Source organism: Manduca sexta, chromosome 2 (assembly GCF_014839805.1).
Source record: "Manduca sexta isolate Smith_Timp_Sample1 chromosome 2, JHU_Msex_v1.0, whole genome shotgun sequence".
Lineage (NCBI taxonomy): Eukaryota > Metazoa > Arthropoda > Insecta > Lepidoptera > Sphingidae > Manduca > Manduca sexta.
The window spans coordinates 6,777,071-6,796,273 of NC_051116.1; the positions used below are offsets into that span (position 1 = coordinate 6,777,071).

The window sequence follows — 19,203 nt, forward strand, 5'->3', positions numbered from 1 at the left end:
AAATATTCCATAGCGACGCGATCCGTAACACAGCACAGCTGATATTGTTTATAATTTACTTACCAAATACGGCCATTGGTATATCACACAAATGGCTGGATAGCCATGTAATGTTGGGTTATTAGGTGGCGAGTGAAACAACTGAGTGGCAGATCAACACTTATATATTTAAGGAATACATCTCATTTTATATGTCGTTTACATAAAGTATAACAGTACATAATACAATAACATGTGTGATTTTGTACATTATACTGTATGCATAAAAATTGGTTAAAAAATGAGCCATCAATACATATTTCAAATATTGCAATGTGTAGTTTTGACATTCAAATCCTTATAACTTGTTGATTTTTTACCGGATTTTAATAATTTTCTGTGTTATAATTTACACAACATAAATATTTGATTATAGTAAAGAATAATAAATGAGTCCGGTACCCTATTTTACACATAATGTTATTATATATGATTATTTTTCTTTACCGTTGTGTTTACACAATAAAAAATAATAGGAAGTTCTCTTTTTTTAATTTGGCGTAGCATTCATAATTTTAAATTTTGTAATAGTTTACCTTGAAACAGTAAAACCAATCCGTAATGAGACACCACAATATTGATTCAAATGTTTCAAATTTGTTTATTTTTGTGACGACTATATACGTTGTCTACCAGAGGCGAAAGATGAAGTTTTTTAAAAGGTACCTAAGTAAGCCGAGGCAACAATAATTGCCCTAGTTAACACATCGCCGACAAATGACGACAAAACTCCTAAATGCAGTGTGGGAATGACCGTGAGGGAATGACGAATTTTAATTGAAGCAACAAACACACTGGCACATTTACTTCAAATCGCTTTTCACATATCGAATATGCATTCTACTCCCAAAAACCTATAAAAATAATGAATTACATGTACATATATATTAAAACACTTAATGTATTAAACTTGATGATTGCGGTATACGTGGCCCGCTACTCGATTGACGTAAAAGCTGCCTCAGAAATCGATAGTTTACAGTTAAGATCGACAATATTTACAGTAATTCCATAATATCAACAGAGGGCATGGCTCAAGGGCCCGTATTAGGCCCATTGCACTTTTTGTCATATGCAAACAGCATGAGTAATATGATTGCACACTGTACGTGCTACCAATTTGTTGATGACACTTGTCTTATAACTGCTGATAAAGAGCCACAAAGAGCCCATTCTCGTTTGCAATCCGCCTCTAATTCTCTTTCAAAGTGGTGTCATGATGCTGGACTTATTATATTCAAAGTCAAATTAAAAAAATTTATTCATGATATCGGGTAAATAGGTACATTGGTCTTAAGTAATAACGATAGAGTTCGCCGACATCTGCTTTTGTAGCATATAAATGTTTGGAAAATAGATGTTTAGATTAGAATATTAGTAATACTTAAGTTTAAAGCAAATACGGAACCTTTGACAGAACAAATAAAATATATATGAATAGGAACAGAGAATTATAAACTAAGTAAATTTATAGCTGAAACAAAACAATAAACCTTCTAAATGTTAAGTATTAAGTGATCAATAAATATTAAGTTATTAGGTAGGATAACTGTATCTTCATTAATATTCTTCTAGCAGCAACACATTATGTAGTAATAACAATGAGTGAATCTTGTAAATAATCTTGTATAGTGTAGTAACACTTTTCTATAAGTAATGTATGTAGCCTTGTTTTAAATGTTTGCGCATGTTTACAAATACTAGCAAAACTAAACTCGTGATAATTAAATCCCCATTTGATACACATACACAATCATTGAATCTGGTAACTCATGAACACAACAAACATAACATCATTTTATGTGATTGCCCTAGCATTGACGTTTTAGATACTTACGCTTATCTTCTTTTACAAATTGACAGTAAATTAACTAGAATGACCACGTCTGTACCAAATTGAGACATTTCTTGACAAATATTATAATTTTAAAAGATCGATTATCGTATAAAATTAAATTGATGCTGTGCATAGACGGAATCCTATATTCATTACAGTCTCAGTTGCTATGGTCGCACTTAAAAAACTTATTTAAAACAAATTTATAATTTACAAATAATTTTAAAATACGTAGTTCACAACAAAGTAAGAGACCAGTTTAAAAACAACGATAGAAGACTGTGTAGTATTTGTCGTATGTCACCTATTCCCATTAATGTCGAATATACTTTTCTTATTAGATATTTCTTCAATAATCAATTTAAAAAAGAAATTAACGATTCCATATATACACGAGCCATTGCACAAAACAGGGCAGTGATGCTGCGTGCGAATCTTAGACTAATACATAATACTGGAAAGCGGGAAGCGAACAACACGTATGGCTCGCGGACCGCCTCCGACCTTGTACCGCGAATAATTAACAGACTACCCTCAGAATTGCGTGATAGTTAAACGCCAAATAATATCAAACACAAACTTAACTCATTGTTCTTAAATAATTTAAATAATACTGTTCATGGCCGCTATGGTCACTAAAACGTAAATACATGTCTGATTGACGTTTGTCATTGAATAAAAATAATTTTAACAAAAAATTAAACCGCCTTCAAAAACCACTCAAAACCAAAAAATAATTTCACAAAACAGGTAAATATTGTATACCAATTTTACAAACAATGTGCTGCCAGCGTAGAAAGTCAGCAAGTCAGTTCGTCACCAGAGTTGAACACACCGCCGCAATTATGTTATAGCATTATTTAGACTATAGATTCTGCAGCAGATCTTCGAATTCTTCCTAATTCTTCAGATTGGCTGCCATGTTCAATAGTCTCCCTAGAACATAATAAACATTAATCATTAAACAAATCTATGTTAAAAAGAATTATAATCGGCCAAGTTCCTGCTAATACACTTCCAAACATATTTTGCTTGACCGGTCTAATGTCTCGAGATACTTAGACACGCCCCTGTCTCATATTTCACCAATTACGACAGTTTTGGAGATGTGCGAAAGGAATAGCAGATAACTCTTATTGTTTACTTTAGTTGTATTTTACTGATTGACGACGCGCACGCAACTATTGAGTACCATTTTACTCACAATTATTTTTTTGTTTACTGACATCGATATCTTGTCACTACGTAGACTTATGTTTGTTTACTGGAGTCTTGATTACTTAGTCGCCGACCTGTCCTGTGACAAGTGCACCATGGATTATATATTCCGTGAATTAAATCTTACGGTAAGTAAATCAGTCATACTATACTCGATAAATATGTTAATATTAATTTTAACTAGTGAACAAAATATAGTAATAGTGTTTAGCGTAGAAGAAATATCGTCAGCGCAGAGAACTAATAATTAAAATTTTCCAGTTTTGAGAAAGTCGCGGATTAAGGCTTTTTTTTTAATTATTGGTCGTCATAATTAATTATATTTAAAGTCAACATGAACCACCTCCTTTTTAAGCTCTTTTAAATATAATTATAATATGATTGAGTTTTGATGAATACTTATACCTTTAATTGTGTAAAACAGACTTCAATATGATACTTATTATATTTTACATTAATCCTTAAGTTATCTTATCTATCGTAGGGTCAAATATGATTACTGTCTTTGTGTGTGTTTTTTTGCCAAAAAATTAACATAGTGCTATTAATCATACTTATAGTAATCTATGTAGTATGTTATTTAAGTTGTTTTACGTATAATCAATCATTAAAAAGAATTATAATTGAAAAACTAAAAAGTACTCAATGCAAAAATAAACTATTTCGGCGAGTATACTCACTATAGTTATATATTATATTTACCTATCTTTTATTTATCTCAGTTAAGAATTCAGAGTTTTTGATATTGAAACAGCAGTAGCATTTAGCGTAACTTTTACCGTCGAATTTTAATAGTAAACTCTAGTTTAATGTTGGGAAGATATTAAAACAGGCCAGTAAGCCTTTTAGTCCAGTCCATAAGCTCAAAAAGGTGACAATTTATGTATTCCAAAACACATGAGTGATAGCTCATTCTATTTGGGATGTCGTCTAGAAAAATAATCGTTAGTGTTCATTGGCACTTAAAAAATATAATTGTTATTAAGAGGATAAAGAGGTTCTTCGATAACTTAAAAAATATTAATATTTAAGAAATAAGTAGGATATTTCCAATTTAAAAAAGTCACGACGCCCGAAATTCTATCTCCATTATTCATATTTTTTATTTGATGCCAAAAATATAGACGAGTTTAAATAATTCATGTATAGGCGGTAATTTGTATTTTAAAAAGTGTAAATATTTCACATAAAAAGGATCTTTGTTAGAGCACTTTTTTTTTAATGTTTTTATTAACCCCGGTTCCACCTCGACGCCTTTATCGGAAAGCGGCGTCCATTGTTTATTGAATTTAGACGAGTTTAAAGATTTTAAGTAGTGATATTAAGATTTCTTACTAGAGTAATCAACTATGTCGGTGCGTTATAAGATCCATTTTTAGACGTTTAAGTTCTACCCGGAGCTTTATGTTATTATTGTTTCTTTTACAACTACATAATATGTAGCATTGAATTAAAGTAGAATTACAATCCGATTTAATGCAATTTGGGATTTTTATCTCAATAAAATGTGTACAATTATGGAAAATAGATCTGTTTTTTTTTTACTTAATATGGATTATTTAACCCACGTATTTTGTGTCGGCCGCACTGGCTTACTGCTCCCATATAAATTTTATTGTTTTGGCACTGTATTCATTACGTTAAAATATTATTATAATAATAGATTTTAGTAATTAATATATAATTTAATTGTATTACGGAGAACCACTGTCTCGCAATGGATACGCTAGGATGCGGATTAGAGCTCCATCGCTGACCGATCCAGTGCGCACCCTCTACTCAACCTGCCTGCTGAGCGTGTCAAACTTATAATGAATACTAATAAATCATATCACAAACTGAAGTAACAAAAAAATGAGTTTTATTTACATGGACTTTCTACGAAATTCATTTTGTATATTATCTACTATATTCGATTTAAATTTCGATAATATATAGCGTAGCGATGTGTGCGTGAGCCTCATCGACTGGTTCACAAAACGAGCCTATTGAAATACTTAAATTATTTAATTTGAACGATATGATTGTGAGATTTAAAAAAAAAAAAATATTACACTTAAAATGAACTCTTTGCAAATATAAACGTTATTACATTTGGAAGGCATCCCAAAAAAAGTTAAGTAATCAAAAATCTTGTTTAGTTATCTCTGAAAATAATTACTGCCAATAACATATTTTTCTAATTTTCTTATTTTTTAAAATTTTCCCTTTATATCCACAAATGATAATAATAACACTTACTTATGTTAAAAAAATAGGTAGTTTATACCTTTTGACGAATCGTGAAATTATTAGTATGAATTACTCAGCCATGACATTTCTTTCTTATTTTTATTATAAATAAAGGGTCTAAAATTATTATTGTAATGACTCCAAGTTACTAATTTTTGACACATTACTATTCAATAAGTTTAAGTTTGGTTGAAATTTATTCGAAAAAAAAAATCCAGCGCCCATACAAAAACCGGACATGTCCTTTAAAAAGTAAATAAAATATTCAAAAAAGCGTAAAGAATTTAGAGAAAAAATATCAATTTCTAATAATGAAACGAATAACAATGATTTATGATTATGGGAATGATTTAACGAATTAAATAAACTGAACTGTTTAAATAATTTTTACAATTTAAAATTCAATCATAAAATGCAGCTATTAAATCGATAAAAAAATTCAATAACTGTAAATTGATTATAGACTTTGGGTTTTAACTGAGCGAAAACTAAATAATTGGCTAAAGAAAGTAACTAAAGTTTACAAACTGGACCTGTGCAGCAATAAAATGTTAGCCTATGCAAATATTACTGTAATAAGAATTCAAATCAACGCCTACACTTATAATCTTTAAATGCCTCTAAATTCAATAGCATAACAATAGACTCAGTTTAACGATAAATGCGTCCACGTAAGACGGGTGTCAATACAAACATTCATAAAAATGCGCTCTTTAACAAACAATTGTTATGTGAAATATTTAAGTATTCTTTTCAAATAACATCTGCAGCAATAAAAATGTTGGCCTTTCAATATTACTCTAATAAAAGCAAATTACCGCCTACACATAACATCTTTAAACTCGCCTCAAATTCAATAAATAACTACTCTAATCCAATTAACTACTTCAAAAAGGTTTAACTAGTTCAAATTTGGATGAAAAAAAGGTATTTCGTTATTAAGTCAATAACTATTCATATTTAAGATAAAAATAGGTCATTAAGAGGAAATTTAAAAAAAATCAATATCTCCAAGAAGCTAATTATTTTTAGTCAATTATTCTAACTTTGATGTTAATACATATTTGTAAATATAGAGATTAGAATAAATTGTTATCGTTTATGTTTTTGAAATTGAGCAAAATAACAATTCAAATAATGAAATCTATTAATTATAATTTATGATTATAATATGAATTATTGAACGAATTGAATAAACTGAACTCTTTAATTTTACGATTCAAAATTCAATCATAATATGCAGTCATTGAATTTATTTAATAAATTAACTATAGACTATGGGTTTAAAGAAACCGAAAACTAAAAAAAAACGGCTTAAAAAAGTAGGCTAATCATAATTTACTTACAAAATATAGTTGTGACAAAAAAGAGAGAAATTGGTTAAAAATTAATACTTTTTGAATACTTACAATATAAAGTTTGGTTTGTTAAAACATAAAAAGAAGGTAATCAGACACATAATGTAATATAAAATAACTAACCTAATGTCGTTTCTCATTTATTAATAGATATTGCCAAAAAATTCAACAACAAAACCACTGTAAATCGCGATTGTCTCCAAACTATAAAACTTTTGTTATTACGTTCTTTACGCCGACAATATGCATCTTACAAGTATAGGAATTATCGTCATAGCATGGACGTGCGCGCATCAATTTTAATTTCGTTTTCTATTATACACTCAGCAGCGGTTCAGTGGTCTTACGTAACGTTATTGCAGGTAGCCAGCAGGCCTACGACTGATATCGATCTATGCAATCGATCCCAAGCCCCAGCTCCCAAACGTAGTAAACAAATTTTGCCAAGTTATTTTGACCCTTAGGTTGGTCGAGCAGGAACTTGGCCGATTGTACCTGTAGGTAGTTATAAACCGGACATTAGAACCGAATTTGTTCTCCGAGAGTTATTACCAATTGGTAATAATCATTGTCTTATTTGAAATATCCGTGACACAAGATGTCAGCGTACTTAGATATTTTTTTTACGGTAGATGGAGTAACCACCGCTTGAGCGAAAATGTTTGTATAACAATCTTCCCAATGTCTGCTCTATATAATCTTACAACTTTTCGACTATAATGTACCTAATTGAAGATTAAAACTACCTTTGAATTGTTATTACAATCTTTAACATAATTGTCGCAGTTATACCGTCTAGGCTCGCCCCCTCCCACGTCCCGAGACACGACACACTTGGCAAAAGTGTGTGCCCTTTTTGCACCTCCGCTTATCCCTTTGAGGATAAAGGTGTGTAATTTTCTCTAAAATAAAATTTTACTGAGTACCTCCTGATCAATCCGCTGGAATAATCCAAGGAATCCAGATTGAAAAATTTTGTATATCTATCTAGACACCTGTTTGTTGCTAAACATTATCTTTAAAGTTATTTTATATATTTTATAAGTAGTTTTGTATAGATTTGTAGTCCATAAATTCTTAAAACTTCGGAACTGGGTCTGTTAAATGTATTTAATTTGCTTTGATAATTTAAAACACACAAACCAACTAATATTTTTACTTTAAGTTATAAATAAGACATAATAAGACTTAACATCTCTTGTCTCAGGATGGCGAGCGTTTTGAAATACCATACATAATTTGTCTTCAGTGTTAAATGGTGTTTATGGGCGATTGTATCGCTTACTATCAGGCAAACGGCAAGCTGGTCTGGTCATATAAAGCAATAAAAAAAATCTACATATCTCATTATAAGTGAAATGTATCATACTTCTTATGAGAATAAAGCTCTCTAAACCTAATTTATAAGCATTTGCAACACAAGTATCAAACTCAGCGAGCATCCTGAGTTGTACTCATATATTATACTAGCTTTTGCCCGCGGCTCCGCCCGCGTTATAAGGTTTTTCGGGCTAAAGTTTTCCTTTATAAAAATCACACTATATATTTTCCCGGGAGACTAAGTTCTTCCCAGGGTCTCGAACTGTCTCCATACCAAATTTACATTTTAAATATACGTTGGGTAGTTTTTGCGTTTAACACGTTCAGGCAGACAGATGCAGCGGGGGACTTTGTATTATAATATATTTTCGTAGAACTTTTTAAGACGAACATTCATCACCATTCACCATCACCATTCCTGAGATTAGCGCGTTCAAACAAACAAACAAACTCTTCAGCTTTATATAATAGTATAGATTATAACAGGTATTTAAATAAATTAATTAATTAAACAGCAAACCTGGTGTTTCTTAACATTGAAAGAAAAATACTAAAAATGAAAGAGGATGACTTTTGTATAATAATATGGTTCTCACCTTAAAATCTTTCCCACCAATGACATAGCTTGGGGTTTATAGCTTTGATTCTTGTTGATAGCCCGAAATTTAATAATAACAATAACAGCAATAATAATAATAATTATTATTGTTATTATTATATACGTGATGATAAAACCTGAAATTTAGCAAGTCATGGGTTATATAAATAAATTACAAAGCCTATAGCCTTCCTAATTAATGGGCTATCCAGCACTAAAAGAATTGTCGAACCAAGTAGTTCCTGAGATTAGCGCGTTCAAACAAACAAACAAACTCTTCAACTTTATGTAATAGTATAGATTAATCTGTATATATCCGGTTCCAAGAGGCCGGCATAATTGTATCGACTGCCGAGGGGTAATCATCTCTCATCAGTAGACATTCTATTGTGCTCCACTCCACTTACCATCAGGTACAGAGGGTTCACTCTGCCTAGGACGTATAAAAAAAAAATTGTCTCTGAAATATATTACCAGCTATATACATAAATCCAAAACTATGGGGAATACTCTATAACACTCAAAGTAGTCTCTGCGTTGATTATGATGAAAACGCAAACTGCATTATTGGATTTTTGAAAAATTGTTACATCGGGTACAAATTACAGACTCCCAGCTATGCAAAATAATCAAAAACTGCATGTTTCAATTCTATCAACGATATTTATAAATGATTTTTAACTTACTTATGTGTTTTTCATCTGATATGTTTTTCTGTTGATCATCAGTCACTCCAACACGAAAACTCTTTTCATTGAACGTATTGTTTACATAGTCTGAAAATTTAAAAAAATATATATTAAGTTACGGTCATACTTAGGACCATACTAATAGATCAATCTCTCTTATAGAAGAGTCTCAAGTAAACATTTAATGTATTGTACTATTTAATAAACAAAGCTTAAGATATCATTAAAGAGCTTGTTCACATATGAGTCGACGTTGCTTCACAAACAAAACCACGGTGTCAAAAACCGTCATATGCTGTGACTCAAAGGGTTAAGTTAATTAGGTAATTTCAGAGCTAAACAGAGTTTTATCTATTTATAAGGCCAAATCAAATGTCAAATGGATGCCACAATGAATGTCGTTAAGAAATCGCGATGAATAATGGCTTCTCATATTCGTGTCGATAAGTAGTCATATAATTTAATTATAAACTTATCCCCGATGGGGTATGTAGAGGCGCAACCAGGGCACCCACTTTTCGCCAAGTGTGTATCGGGCACAAATTTCAGACTCCGGGCTGATACTTAGCAGAAAAAGCCAAATATCACTTTGCCCGATCCGGGATCCGAACCCAGAACCTCAGAGCGCTGCCGTGCCGCGCATGCAATACTACTACGTCACCCAGGCAGTTCAGTGGCACCAGCGCAATCCATAAAAAAATGCGATATATTACACTTATATGTCACTGACAGTTGCTTTAGTAGGTTCGAGACCGACTCCAATATAACTAGATTTATGTGAAGTTCTTTACCTGCATTTTCCACGTGTAGCAGCACCTGAAACGATAAACACGGTACTTTGTTAATAAATTATTATGCTGGCCTGTTCGAAGCTAGATACACAGGCTGTTCCCGAATACGTGAGCACTATGGCGGGGTTTCCATCTTCCCGCCCTGTGGAATGGGGGCGTTTGGAGAATTCCACCACGGTATCCCCTGCCTGTCGTAAGAGGCGACTAATAGGGGCCACGAAGGGGGTCGTCGGCGGGCAGCAGGGAGCTGTCCGCCCTAGTGCATTTCTATGCATCTTTGCACATTTGTCGGTTGACCCCTGGGATTGACGGCAGTGTGTATAGTTGGCCTCACGCTGCCGTAGACGCCGAGGACGTCCTTCGGTGCGCAGGGGCTTCTGAGCTAAGGCGGGCGTCCGACATTTCGCTTGCCTGTACGTGGTCTCCACTCTAGAACCTTTCGACCCCAACGGCCATCGATTCTTCGAGCTATGTGCCCGGCCCACTGCCACCCAATTAAGTGCGTATGATTCGTGGTTAAGAGACTTTGCCGCCTTCACACCCACCACTTCAACTCCTGTAAGCCAGGATCGGCAGTGGCACGCATTTTATGACACCGAGCGATGAAGCTCGGTGAGATGTGTGCCCCCCACTCTCCCCTATAAAATAATCATAGGCTTATTGATTAGCATTATTTTATTATAATTATTTACCAGTACGTACATGTTACATGCATGAGCACCGGAACTAGAGTGGGCTGTGTAGGAATGAGACACATGAAATTATTTTTTTAATCGATATCTAATCGCTCATATCCCATTTCTTTCCAAATCAACAATAATCTTTCAAATATGCAGGTGTTTTTAATAGTCCTCCTGGCTTTACTTTTAGGATCATTTTAATTCTGATACAAATCACACAGTTGTTTATTTTCATACCAGACCCTTCCAGTCGATAAGCTGGACGATTACAGTATCCCATTCACGGGTTTCCCCCGGTGTTGAATCAAGGGATGGTAGAACACAAATAAAATACCAAGAGACTAATAAAATGACACAGTCTTACCACTTGAAATGAAGAAAACACGAAAAACGTAATCACAAAGTATTTCGTGGTAAATGGTTTTTGCTACTGAGGCCAATATGGCGCCTTCTTATGTATAACTCATTGTACAGTTTGCAGACTGACGTGTTTATGGATCTTAAATATTAGCGAGAGCGTCTGTTTTTTTTCTACCAATAACTGGTCTGTAAGGCACCGCCCATACGCCGTTTGATACAATGGTCTAATAATTGATATATTACTTTTAATTTAATGAAGCAACAGCAGATTCTTATTGCATAGTTAATTAATTTTGCAATTAGTTAAAGCAACAAGCAACCGATAATCAGTTTTTAACGATTCGATTTTAATACACGTACAAAGTCGCTTCTATGATCGAACGCGAAAATGGACCAATCAAAACAAAGTATTTTTGACATGCGTACAAATGACTTATTCTGATTGGTTTATTTTAAGGTGCGGATCAAAGATTAAGACGGAGATTGTCGATTTAAATCGATCGTAAATTAACGCATTCGTCGAATACAGATCAGCTATGCCTGCTTGGTATAGATGTACCAAACTAGAAATTATTGTTTTTGCAAAATTGCATTAGGTATCTAGGCACAATGTCAGCTATTTTTTAACCCATGAGAGAACTTGGCCCGAACGACGATAACATAAAAGATAAAACTGTATTTGTATTGAGTTTCAGTTGTTTGAGTAATTTGGATAAGCAGTAGCCATTTACAATTCTACTAAAATTTTGTATTGGATCGCAAATCGGAAGACCTACACAGGCTGATCCCGGAACGCGAGACGTGGCGCTACAGGCTCTGATTCTAGTGTAATTACCTGTTGTGTCTTGGTGGGGCGCTGGTCATTCTTGTTTACATTCTCTTCGTATGCAGGGGGAGGTGTGCCCGCCGGGATTAAAGATATCGGCTGTTTGTACACATCGTTATTGTGGAAGTCGTAACTTGACTTGCTATCATCGGTGGGCTTCCTGTAATTTCAAACATTTGTTATTTATATTTACGCACACGCGGTTTATTCCCAAAGGGGGATAGAGGTGCAACAAGTCACCCACTTTCCGCCACGTGATATCCACGATGTTATAGGTAAGTCATTATCGGCCACAAACTTCAGGCTGATTTATGTATTAACACCAAAACACTCAGATTCTCATTAATAAAAATTTAAAACATACAATTATATATGTCTTTGTTGTGTTTTAGGATTAGCCTAGAGCACTCCGCTACGAGTTACTGTTTCCCAAGAATGCTCTAAAAAGACATTACAAAACAAGTAGTTAGCAAGACATAAACTCCTGACTCCTGTACTGCAATATTAGTAAGCAATAGTTTTAATTTAACAAAAAATGACATATTAAGTAGCATAGCCTCTATGATCAGCCTTAATTGTCAAAAAATAATACTTGTGCATTTCCTTACTTATCAAATGTATCAGATAGGGTAAACAATCATTCACGCACTTAATAAGAGATCCACTTTTTAGTTAACCATTACAGTGATAAATTTATCTTTTGGACGTCAATAATTTTACTGAAAAATATATTTTAAATTTGACTCCTACAGTGTATCTGACAAATACTTGTAGACATTCTATAGCTACATTGAGAACTTTGGAGCGCTGTAACAGAGTTTTAAATGAATGAAATTAAAATGATTTATAGAGAAAAATTTTCCTCAAAAGATCATCTACAAGATTGGTCTGAGGTATTTTTTTGTAAACTGTATAAAAATAAAGTTATAGAGCAAAAAAAAAATGTTTATAAATTTTTTCTCATTTTTTTGCTTATAAACTTCTTCAATATTTTATTTAGAACAAAAAGTTATATAAACACATTTGTACACAAAACAATTTGCTAACAAATTATGACTTTACAATTTTTTTGTAAGACGCATAGTTTTGGAGATATCGCCAAAAAAAAGTGTTTTCATCCCTTTTTCCAAGATGGCGGCCGGGGGACAAGGGTGGCGAGCTCACAAACTTGAGGTTAAGCTTCTATTGACCCCCCACACATGTCCCAAAAATAAAATTGCGTCCTCTAACAAATGCAATATTCGGTCCTTACATTGTAACACTTCAATGGACTATAGTTGGCGTTCGCTCAAACCATACATGCTAAATGTTCAAATTAAATTGTGAAAGCATTAGAAGTAAAAACATTATAAAATTTAGAGTCCTGACCCAACATAATCTACAGAAATTTACGTATGCTGATTTGCGGTTCAGACAACCCAAACAATACACTTGAAACATTATTAAATAGTATTTCAAACATATTTAATAAAACATACAGAGTAAAATCAGTGCCACTAAAAATAAAATATCGTTCAGTGCTTGGGCAACAAACGGTATTACGCGTAGATGTTCTCTATGAATTATATGACTGAAGGTCCTTTACACCCGATTTCGAATTTACTAATTATGTAAGAACATACTTTAAAATTTTTGATTGTTGCTGGCAGAAGTAGCAGATTCCTCTAATTGACTTATTAGTGTATTTATATATTTATTTATTTTTATATATGTATTTTTTTTTATATATATATCTATATATTTATATATGCGAGTATGTTTTAATTACATTTGTTTACTATTTCTCTTCTTATTTGTTTTTCACTTCTTTTATTATACACCTACCTCCGTCCTCTCTACACCACCCCAAGGTTGACTGGGAGAGAATGCCCATGGCATTAAGTCCGCCTGAACACTATGTGTACAAAGTGTTAATAAATAAATAAATAAATAAAATATTTAAATGTTATGTAAGCAGGCCAAAGCTGCTTATATCAGTAGTAATATTAAGAACTCGGATAATATAATTTGAAATAACCTGGAAGATTATTAATTACCGAAACTGGCAAAAATTAATTTAATGACAAGATTTTATTGATTATTAATAACGAACTAGTATCAAATAAAAATTAATAGCTAATTACTTTGATTTTTTTTTTACTAACACACCATTTGCAACAACAAAATGTCTGCCATCCTCACCAGGAGCAGCTGAGTTGTTCTTAAAACAAAATGTAGATCTGTCGTTTCCAAATTTTAAATTAGAGTTTACCACGCACTGATGATGATGATGATGTCTTCCTAGCCGATTTCTGCCACGGCGACTGTAGAAACTACACAGGCATATTTAACTTGAGCTAAGACTGGGCATCCTCTAGTCGCGCTTCTGCTCTTCAATGTGCTCTTTTTTTTTTTTTTTTTAACGTAGGTAAATCATCAGATGACTATCTCCCGCCTTGGGATGGGCGGGAGGGCGTGTCAGACTTCTACTGACTAAAAACCTACGGTGTTCCCATCCTTTGCCTATGTGCCTAGGTCCAAGATCCGATGGCATTGAAACCTAGGCAGGCACCAGCCCTAAAGGGCCCCGTCAATGACGACAGACGACACTGCTCTTCGAGGCGCGCGTGGAACACTACGCGCCGTACACACGGGCCGTTGGGGTGTTTCGGGCGACGAGCTACCCAATGCTCGTCACCCGACGGTCCGCGCCTACGGAGGCTGACGATCCTCAGCAGACGTTCGACGCCCGCGTCTTGTACGTCTGCCGTGGCGGATGGGACGTTGGGCGCTTTGGCGCCGTAGCCGTCCCGCCATCTCCTTTGCGAGCATCACGTCCTCGCAGAAGGAGGTGACTGCATCCCACTCTCTCTCGCCCCGGAGCATGGCTTCTACCAGGCCCCGACGCGAGAGGTCTCCGCCACCGATGGCCGTTGTGAGAACACGGCGGTGCTTAGTCCAAGCTGGGCACACCTCCACCGTATGCTCCACCGTGTCCTCCGGCCGATCCGCACAGAACAAACACGCGGGCGTATCCTCCACCCGGATCCGATACAGGTACCTGCCGAAGCAGCCGTGACCGGTCAGTACCTGCGTCGTCCGGAATGAGAGGACGCCGTGACGTCTCGTCAGCCACACCTCGAAGAGGGGACTTACCGCCGCTATCGTGGCGTGCTTGTATAGCCAATTTTATTAACGAAAGTACGATCGCAATTTGGGCACGTCAATAACACGCCGACGTAATTATAATTAATGGTCACCGATGGACGGATCTTTAGCTGGTCACGTTTCTTATCAATTTCCTTACGACGCTCAGTTTCTAAGGCGTCCACCTGTAGTTGTATGAGGCGTCTCCATTCGATACGTCGCCTTGCCAGCGCCTCCCATTCAGAGGGCTCTTTATTGTATCTCTTCATATTTCTTTTCAGAACATCCTTATATCTCAAATACTGACCACCGCTTTTACGCTTTCCTTTCTGGAGTTTTGAAAAGAAGATGCGCTTCGCCACTCTACCCTCAGATATTCGCGACACATGCCCACACCAGCGCATCTGCCGCTTCATTAGATACTCCTCAACCACGCCACGCACTATCATATTATAAACGTGTTTAAGAGCTTAAACATAAACAGCACTGAAGATCTTTCGGGTTTGTATGTTAAAGCGTTGCAGTCCGTAATAGTCAACATCGTCCCAATTCTTGCGGAAATCTGTAACTGCTGCGTCAGAGACGGCATTTTCTCTGATCTTATGAAGGTTAGGAAAGTAGTACCAATTTTTTGAATATACTTACCTTGCCACCGAATGCATTTTTCAAAATGGCTCTGTGAATCCAATAAATCAAAAATTGGGTCGGCCCCACCGTACTGCCATGGCTGACCCCTGATCTAGTAGAGAAACTACCAGACTCGTACCCACTCAACCGCACGTATTAAGTTCGATTTCGCAAATAAAATGAGAAAAATTCCATTAATTTAAGTGTAAAGCCTACTGAAGTCTTTTTACAAATACATAAACATTTATTCGCACAACACCACGACACATTAAATTTACAAACAAAAAAAAAGAAACACACACACAAACAAATACAAAGATGAGAATTTTAATAAAAAATTAAATCGCCTCCAAAACCACTCAAAAACAAAAAATATTTCACATAACAGGTATATACTGGATACCAATTTTGGAGTAGGTGCCTAATTAAAATTGCTAGTTAAGCTAGATAATTACATGAACTGCTGGTACTGCTGGTAAGTCTCTCATATGTGAGATTGAGCCTGGGCAGGTACCACCGCAATGTATATTTCTGCCACCAAGCAGCAGTGCGTAGTCACTGTGGTGTTCCCTCTGTGCCTACCCCTAAAAGGCAGAATATGTGTAATGCTATATCTGTATATGTATGTATATAAGAAATAGACTCAACCAAATCCCAATGAAAACACAACTAATGTGTTTCGCACGTAGTACGACTATCGCACTGAAATTTTACGCCTCTGCCTACCCCTGAAAAGGGGAAATGGTGTTATATTATATGTATAAGAATGTAAGAAGTACACTCAACTAAACCAACACAAAAAAGTAAGTAAAAACGTTACAAGAAAGCAAAATTCGCGATTTTATTTACTTGGACGACATAATTATTCTAGTTTTTTTAGTAGTTTTAAAACCAAACTACTGAAGCGATTACGAAAAAAAATCTATGGAAGAATTTGACAAATCGGTCCCTAAATGAGCGAGTTCTGAGATAATTTGATTATCACTTCACAAATAACAAATTAATCCAGATATGACAGTACAAAACACTTTAATGAATATTTCAAATAACTATCAGGAACGTTAACTAAGTTGGGTTTACTCAAACAGCGCCATCTGATGTAGTCTGATAATGATAACTCAGTTTACCTGACTCGGGATTCGAACCTCAGTACGGCAGTCGTGATATGAGACGTTTTTTTGCATTGATCAGAACTATTTTTGAGGAAAAGCCTCATTTAGACATATCAATTCAAAGATCATAGCGAGGAAATTTGCACTTACGTTGACGTATACTAGTCTTTTGACAAACATTCAAACAATGATTTTTGCTAATAATACGACTATTTTTTTCAATAATTACTCTGTATTCATAAGGCATAAGGGATAACTTAATTTCAAATAAGTTATCCACAAATTATTTTATAACCTGGCTAAATAGAGAATGGCAATGATTGACTTCTTTTATCCTTACAACTAATATTTTTAATAAGTCATAGTTTATTTTAAAAATAACTTAAAAATGGTCAAAAAAGGTACGCACTGCATATCAAACTTGGGGTGCATTAAATGTTTCCAGAAGTGTGTCCCGTCCCGCGCGGCGATCGGGCCCGAAGGACCAAACTCGATGTTGTCACGGGCGACCGGTTTATACAGGGGGAAGGCTAGGGCTACAGCCCCTTCCACGACACTGAAACACATAATACAAAATTTTAATGTAGTTATAAATGTTATTAGAATAACTGGGGGAATAATGCCTTGATCTCTTGCTGAAATAAACAAACCAATGATATGCTCGTCGTAAGCTGTTATATATAGGTATAATTGTATACCTGTCCTTAAGAAATATTCTACCACTAACAATAATATTTATTAAATGTTGAACGATGAAGGCAAACTAACCTTCCTAACATTTTTATCAGTATTTGGAACACACATTAAATCGTCGCTGTAGGTGGAGAACTAAATAACTCAAAATTTCTAGTATCGAGATAAACGCGATTGACTGTTTTTTTTCGTTATTTTTAAGCATTACTAAAAAACTATAAATAATTTTAATGTCGGTATTTTTATATATCTTGAGTCTTATTATCTATTATATTATGCATTAACAAAAAAACTCTGACCTGAAGAATAAAAATATAAAAAATAAAAACTTCTTATTTAATTCTGCCACAACAATGTTTTGTAAGTTTGCTGAAATAAACTAAATAACTCGTATAGTTATTTAGTTTTGCCACACTAGAAACCATATGGTAAAGTAATTATAAGGTTAAATAATTACAATTATAGAGTTTATTAAAGTGAATACCATTAGGATTTTCAATGTCTAAATTAAACAAATCAAATTGTTTATTTCTTCTACACACTTGATTAATTTTGTTTACAAACAATAGACTCGAGGAAGAATTAAACAACTCATTTTATTTAATTTCTTTACTATTGAACAGATTATAAGTCGCAGTTTATTGATTTTATTATTTAATTATTTACTTTTTCTACAACAAAATATATATTATTTGAATTTATTTATTTCTCCACTTTTAACATAAAAAAAGCTATAATTTCGAAACAGGATAAGATAATGAAATGCTTGTTAGGCCAAAATATGCGCCATGTTTTGGGCAACACAAAAGTGATGAAAGTCCAAAATGGCCATAATCCGAGTTATTTAGTTCTCCACCTACAACGACGAAATTTACTTGCATTAAACTAACGCACTACCTCTTATTAGCAGAAGTGGGCCCGTGCCCAGCAGTGGGACAGTATATAATACAGAGCTGATATAATTTAACTTACATAATCAGTGGAGGTGAAAAGTAATCAATTTATATTCGATTCCATTACCCCTAAACGATACTCACATTACAACTAGAGCTGCGACAGCGAGATCCCTCACAGACCACATCCTGATAGTTCAGTAAACCTGCGGTGAATGATGGTGTTCCCTGTCCACTCTCCCTTTTTCTGCAATATGAATCTTATAAGTATGCAAATTGGATTCAAATTATTATTTATTATATGTCATCCAAATAAAAACATGTCTTGGATTATTAGCTGTTTATGTAAATTACAAACAAAAGATTTCTAGAATTTGTCATTTATGCGTTATTTAACAAATCGTCTCAACTGGTAGGTCACTCATATGTGAGAGTCCGCCTGAATAGATACCACCGCAATGACTATTCCTGCCAACAAACAGCAGTGTGTAGTCACTGTTTTGTTCCGGTTTGAAGAAAATTGTACCCAGTGTAATTTCTGAGACATAAGATTTAACATCTCATGTCTCAGGATGGCAAGCATTGTGGAATACCAAACCATACTTTGTAATTCAGCATATTTTTTGTAAATATGTATAAGACAATTACCTCAGTTTATTGGAACTTCAAACAATAAATTAAACAATATTGCGTTGCTCTGAAACCAAAAACATTTTATTTAGTTCTTAGGTAAATGGCCTAGTCCGGTCAATTTAGACATTGACCCTTGCAAAAATTCCCAGAAAGCTGAAAATTTGCATAGAT

General features: G+C 34.4%; 1 protein-coding gene across 2 annotated transcripts; it reads right to left on the bottom strand.

Annotated features, from left to right (window-relative positions):
• Nucleotides 1-498: 498 nt before the first annotated feature.
• Nucleotides 499-18,717, bottom strand: LOC115456369. Of its 2 annotated transcripts, XM_037438370.1 has the most exons (8): nt 18,544-18,717; nt 17,223-17,369; nt 16,157-16,285; nt 11,958-12,108; nt 10,083-10,107; nt 9,289-9,378; nt 8,601-8,739; nt 499-2,812 (listed from the first exon to the last, which is right to left on the bottom strand). In XM_037438370.1, coding segments are annotated over exons 3-8 (483 nt in total). In that variant the 5' UTR covers nt 16,159-16,285; nt 17,223-17,369; nt 18,544-18,717; the 3' UTR covers nt 499-2,736. The 2 variants fall into 2 exon arrangements, with proteins under 2 accessions (XP_037294267.1, XP_037294258.1); XM_037438361.1 differs by lacking the exons at nt 16,157-16,285; nt 17,223-17,369.
• Nucleotides 18,718-19,203: the final 486 nt, after the last annotated feature.

Coding starts and splice junctions, on each gene's coding strand:
- LOC115456369 (XM_037438361.1), bottom strand. CDS start 18,587: ATGTGGTCTGTGAGGGATCTCGCTGTCGCAGCTCTAGTTGTAAT. Junction 10,108..11,957: donor GCCCCACCAAGACACAACAG/GTAATTACACTA, acceptor TTATCGTTTCAG/GTGCTGCTACACGTGGAAAA. Junction 9,379..10,082: donor GCTACACGTGGAAAATGCAG/GTAAAGAACTTC, acceptor TTAAATTTTCAG/ACTATGTAAACAATACGTTC.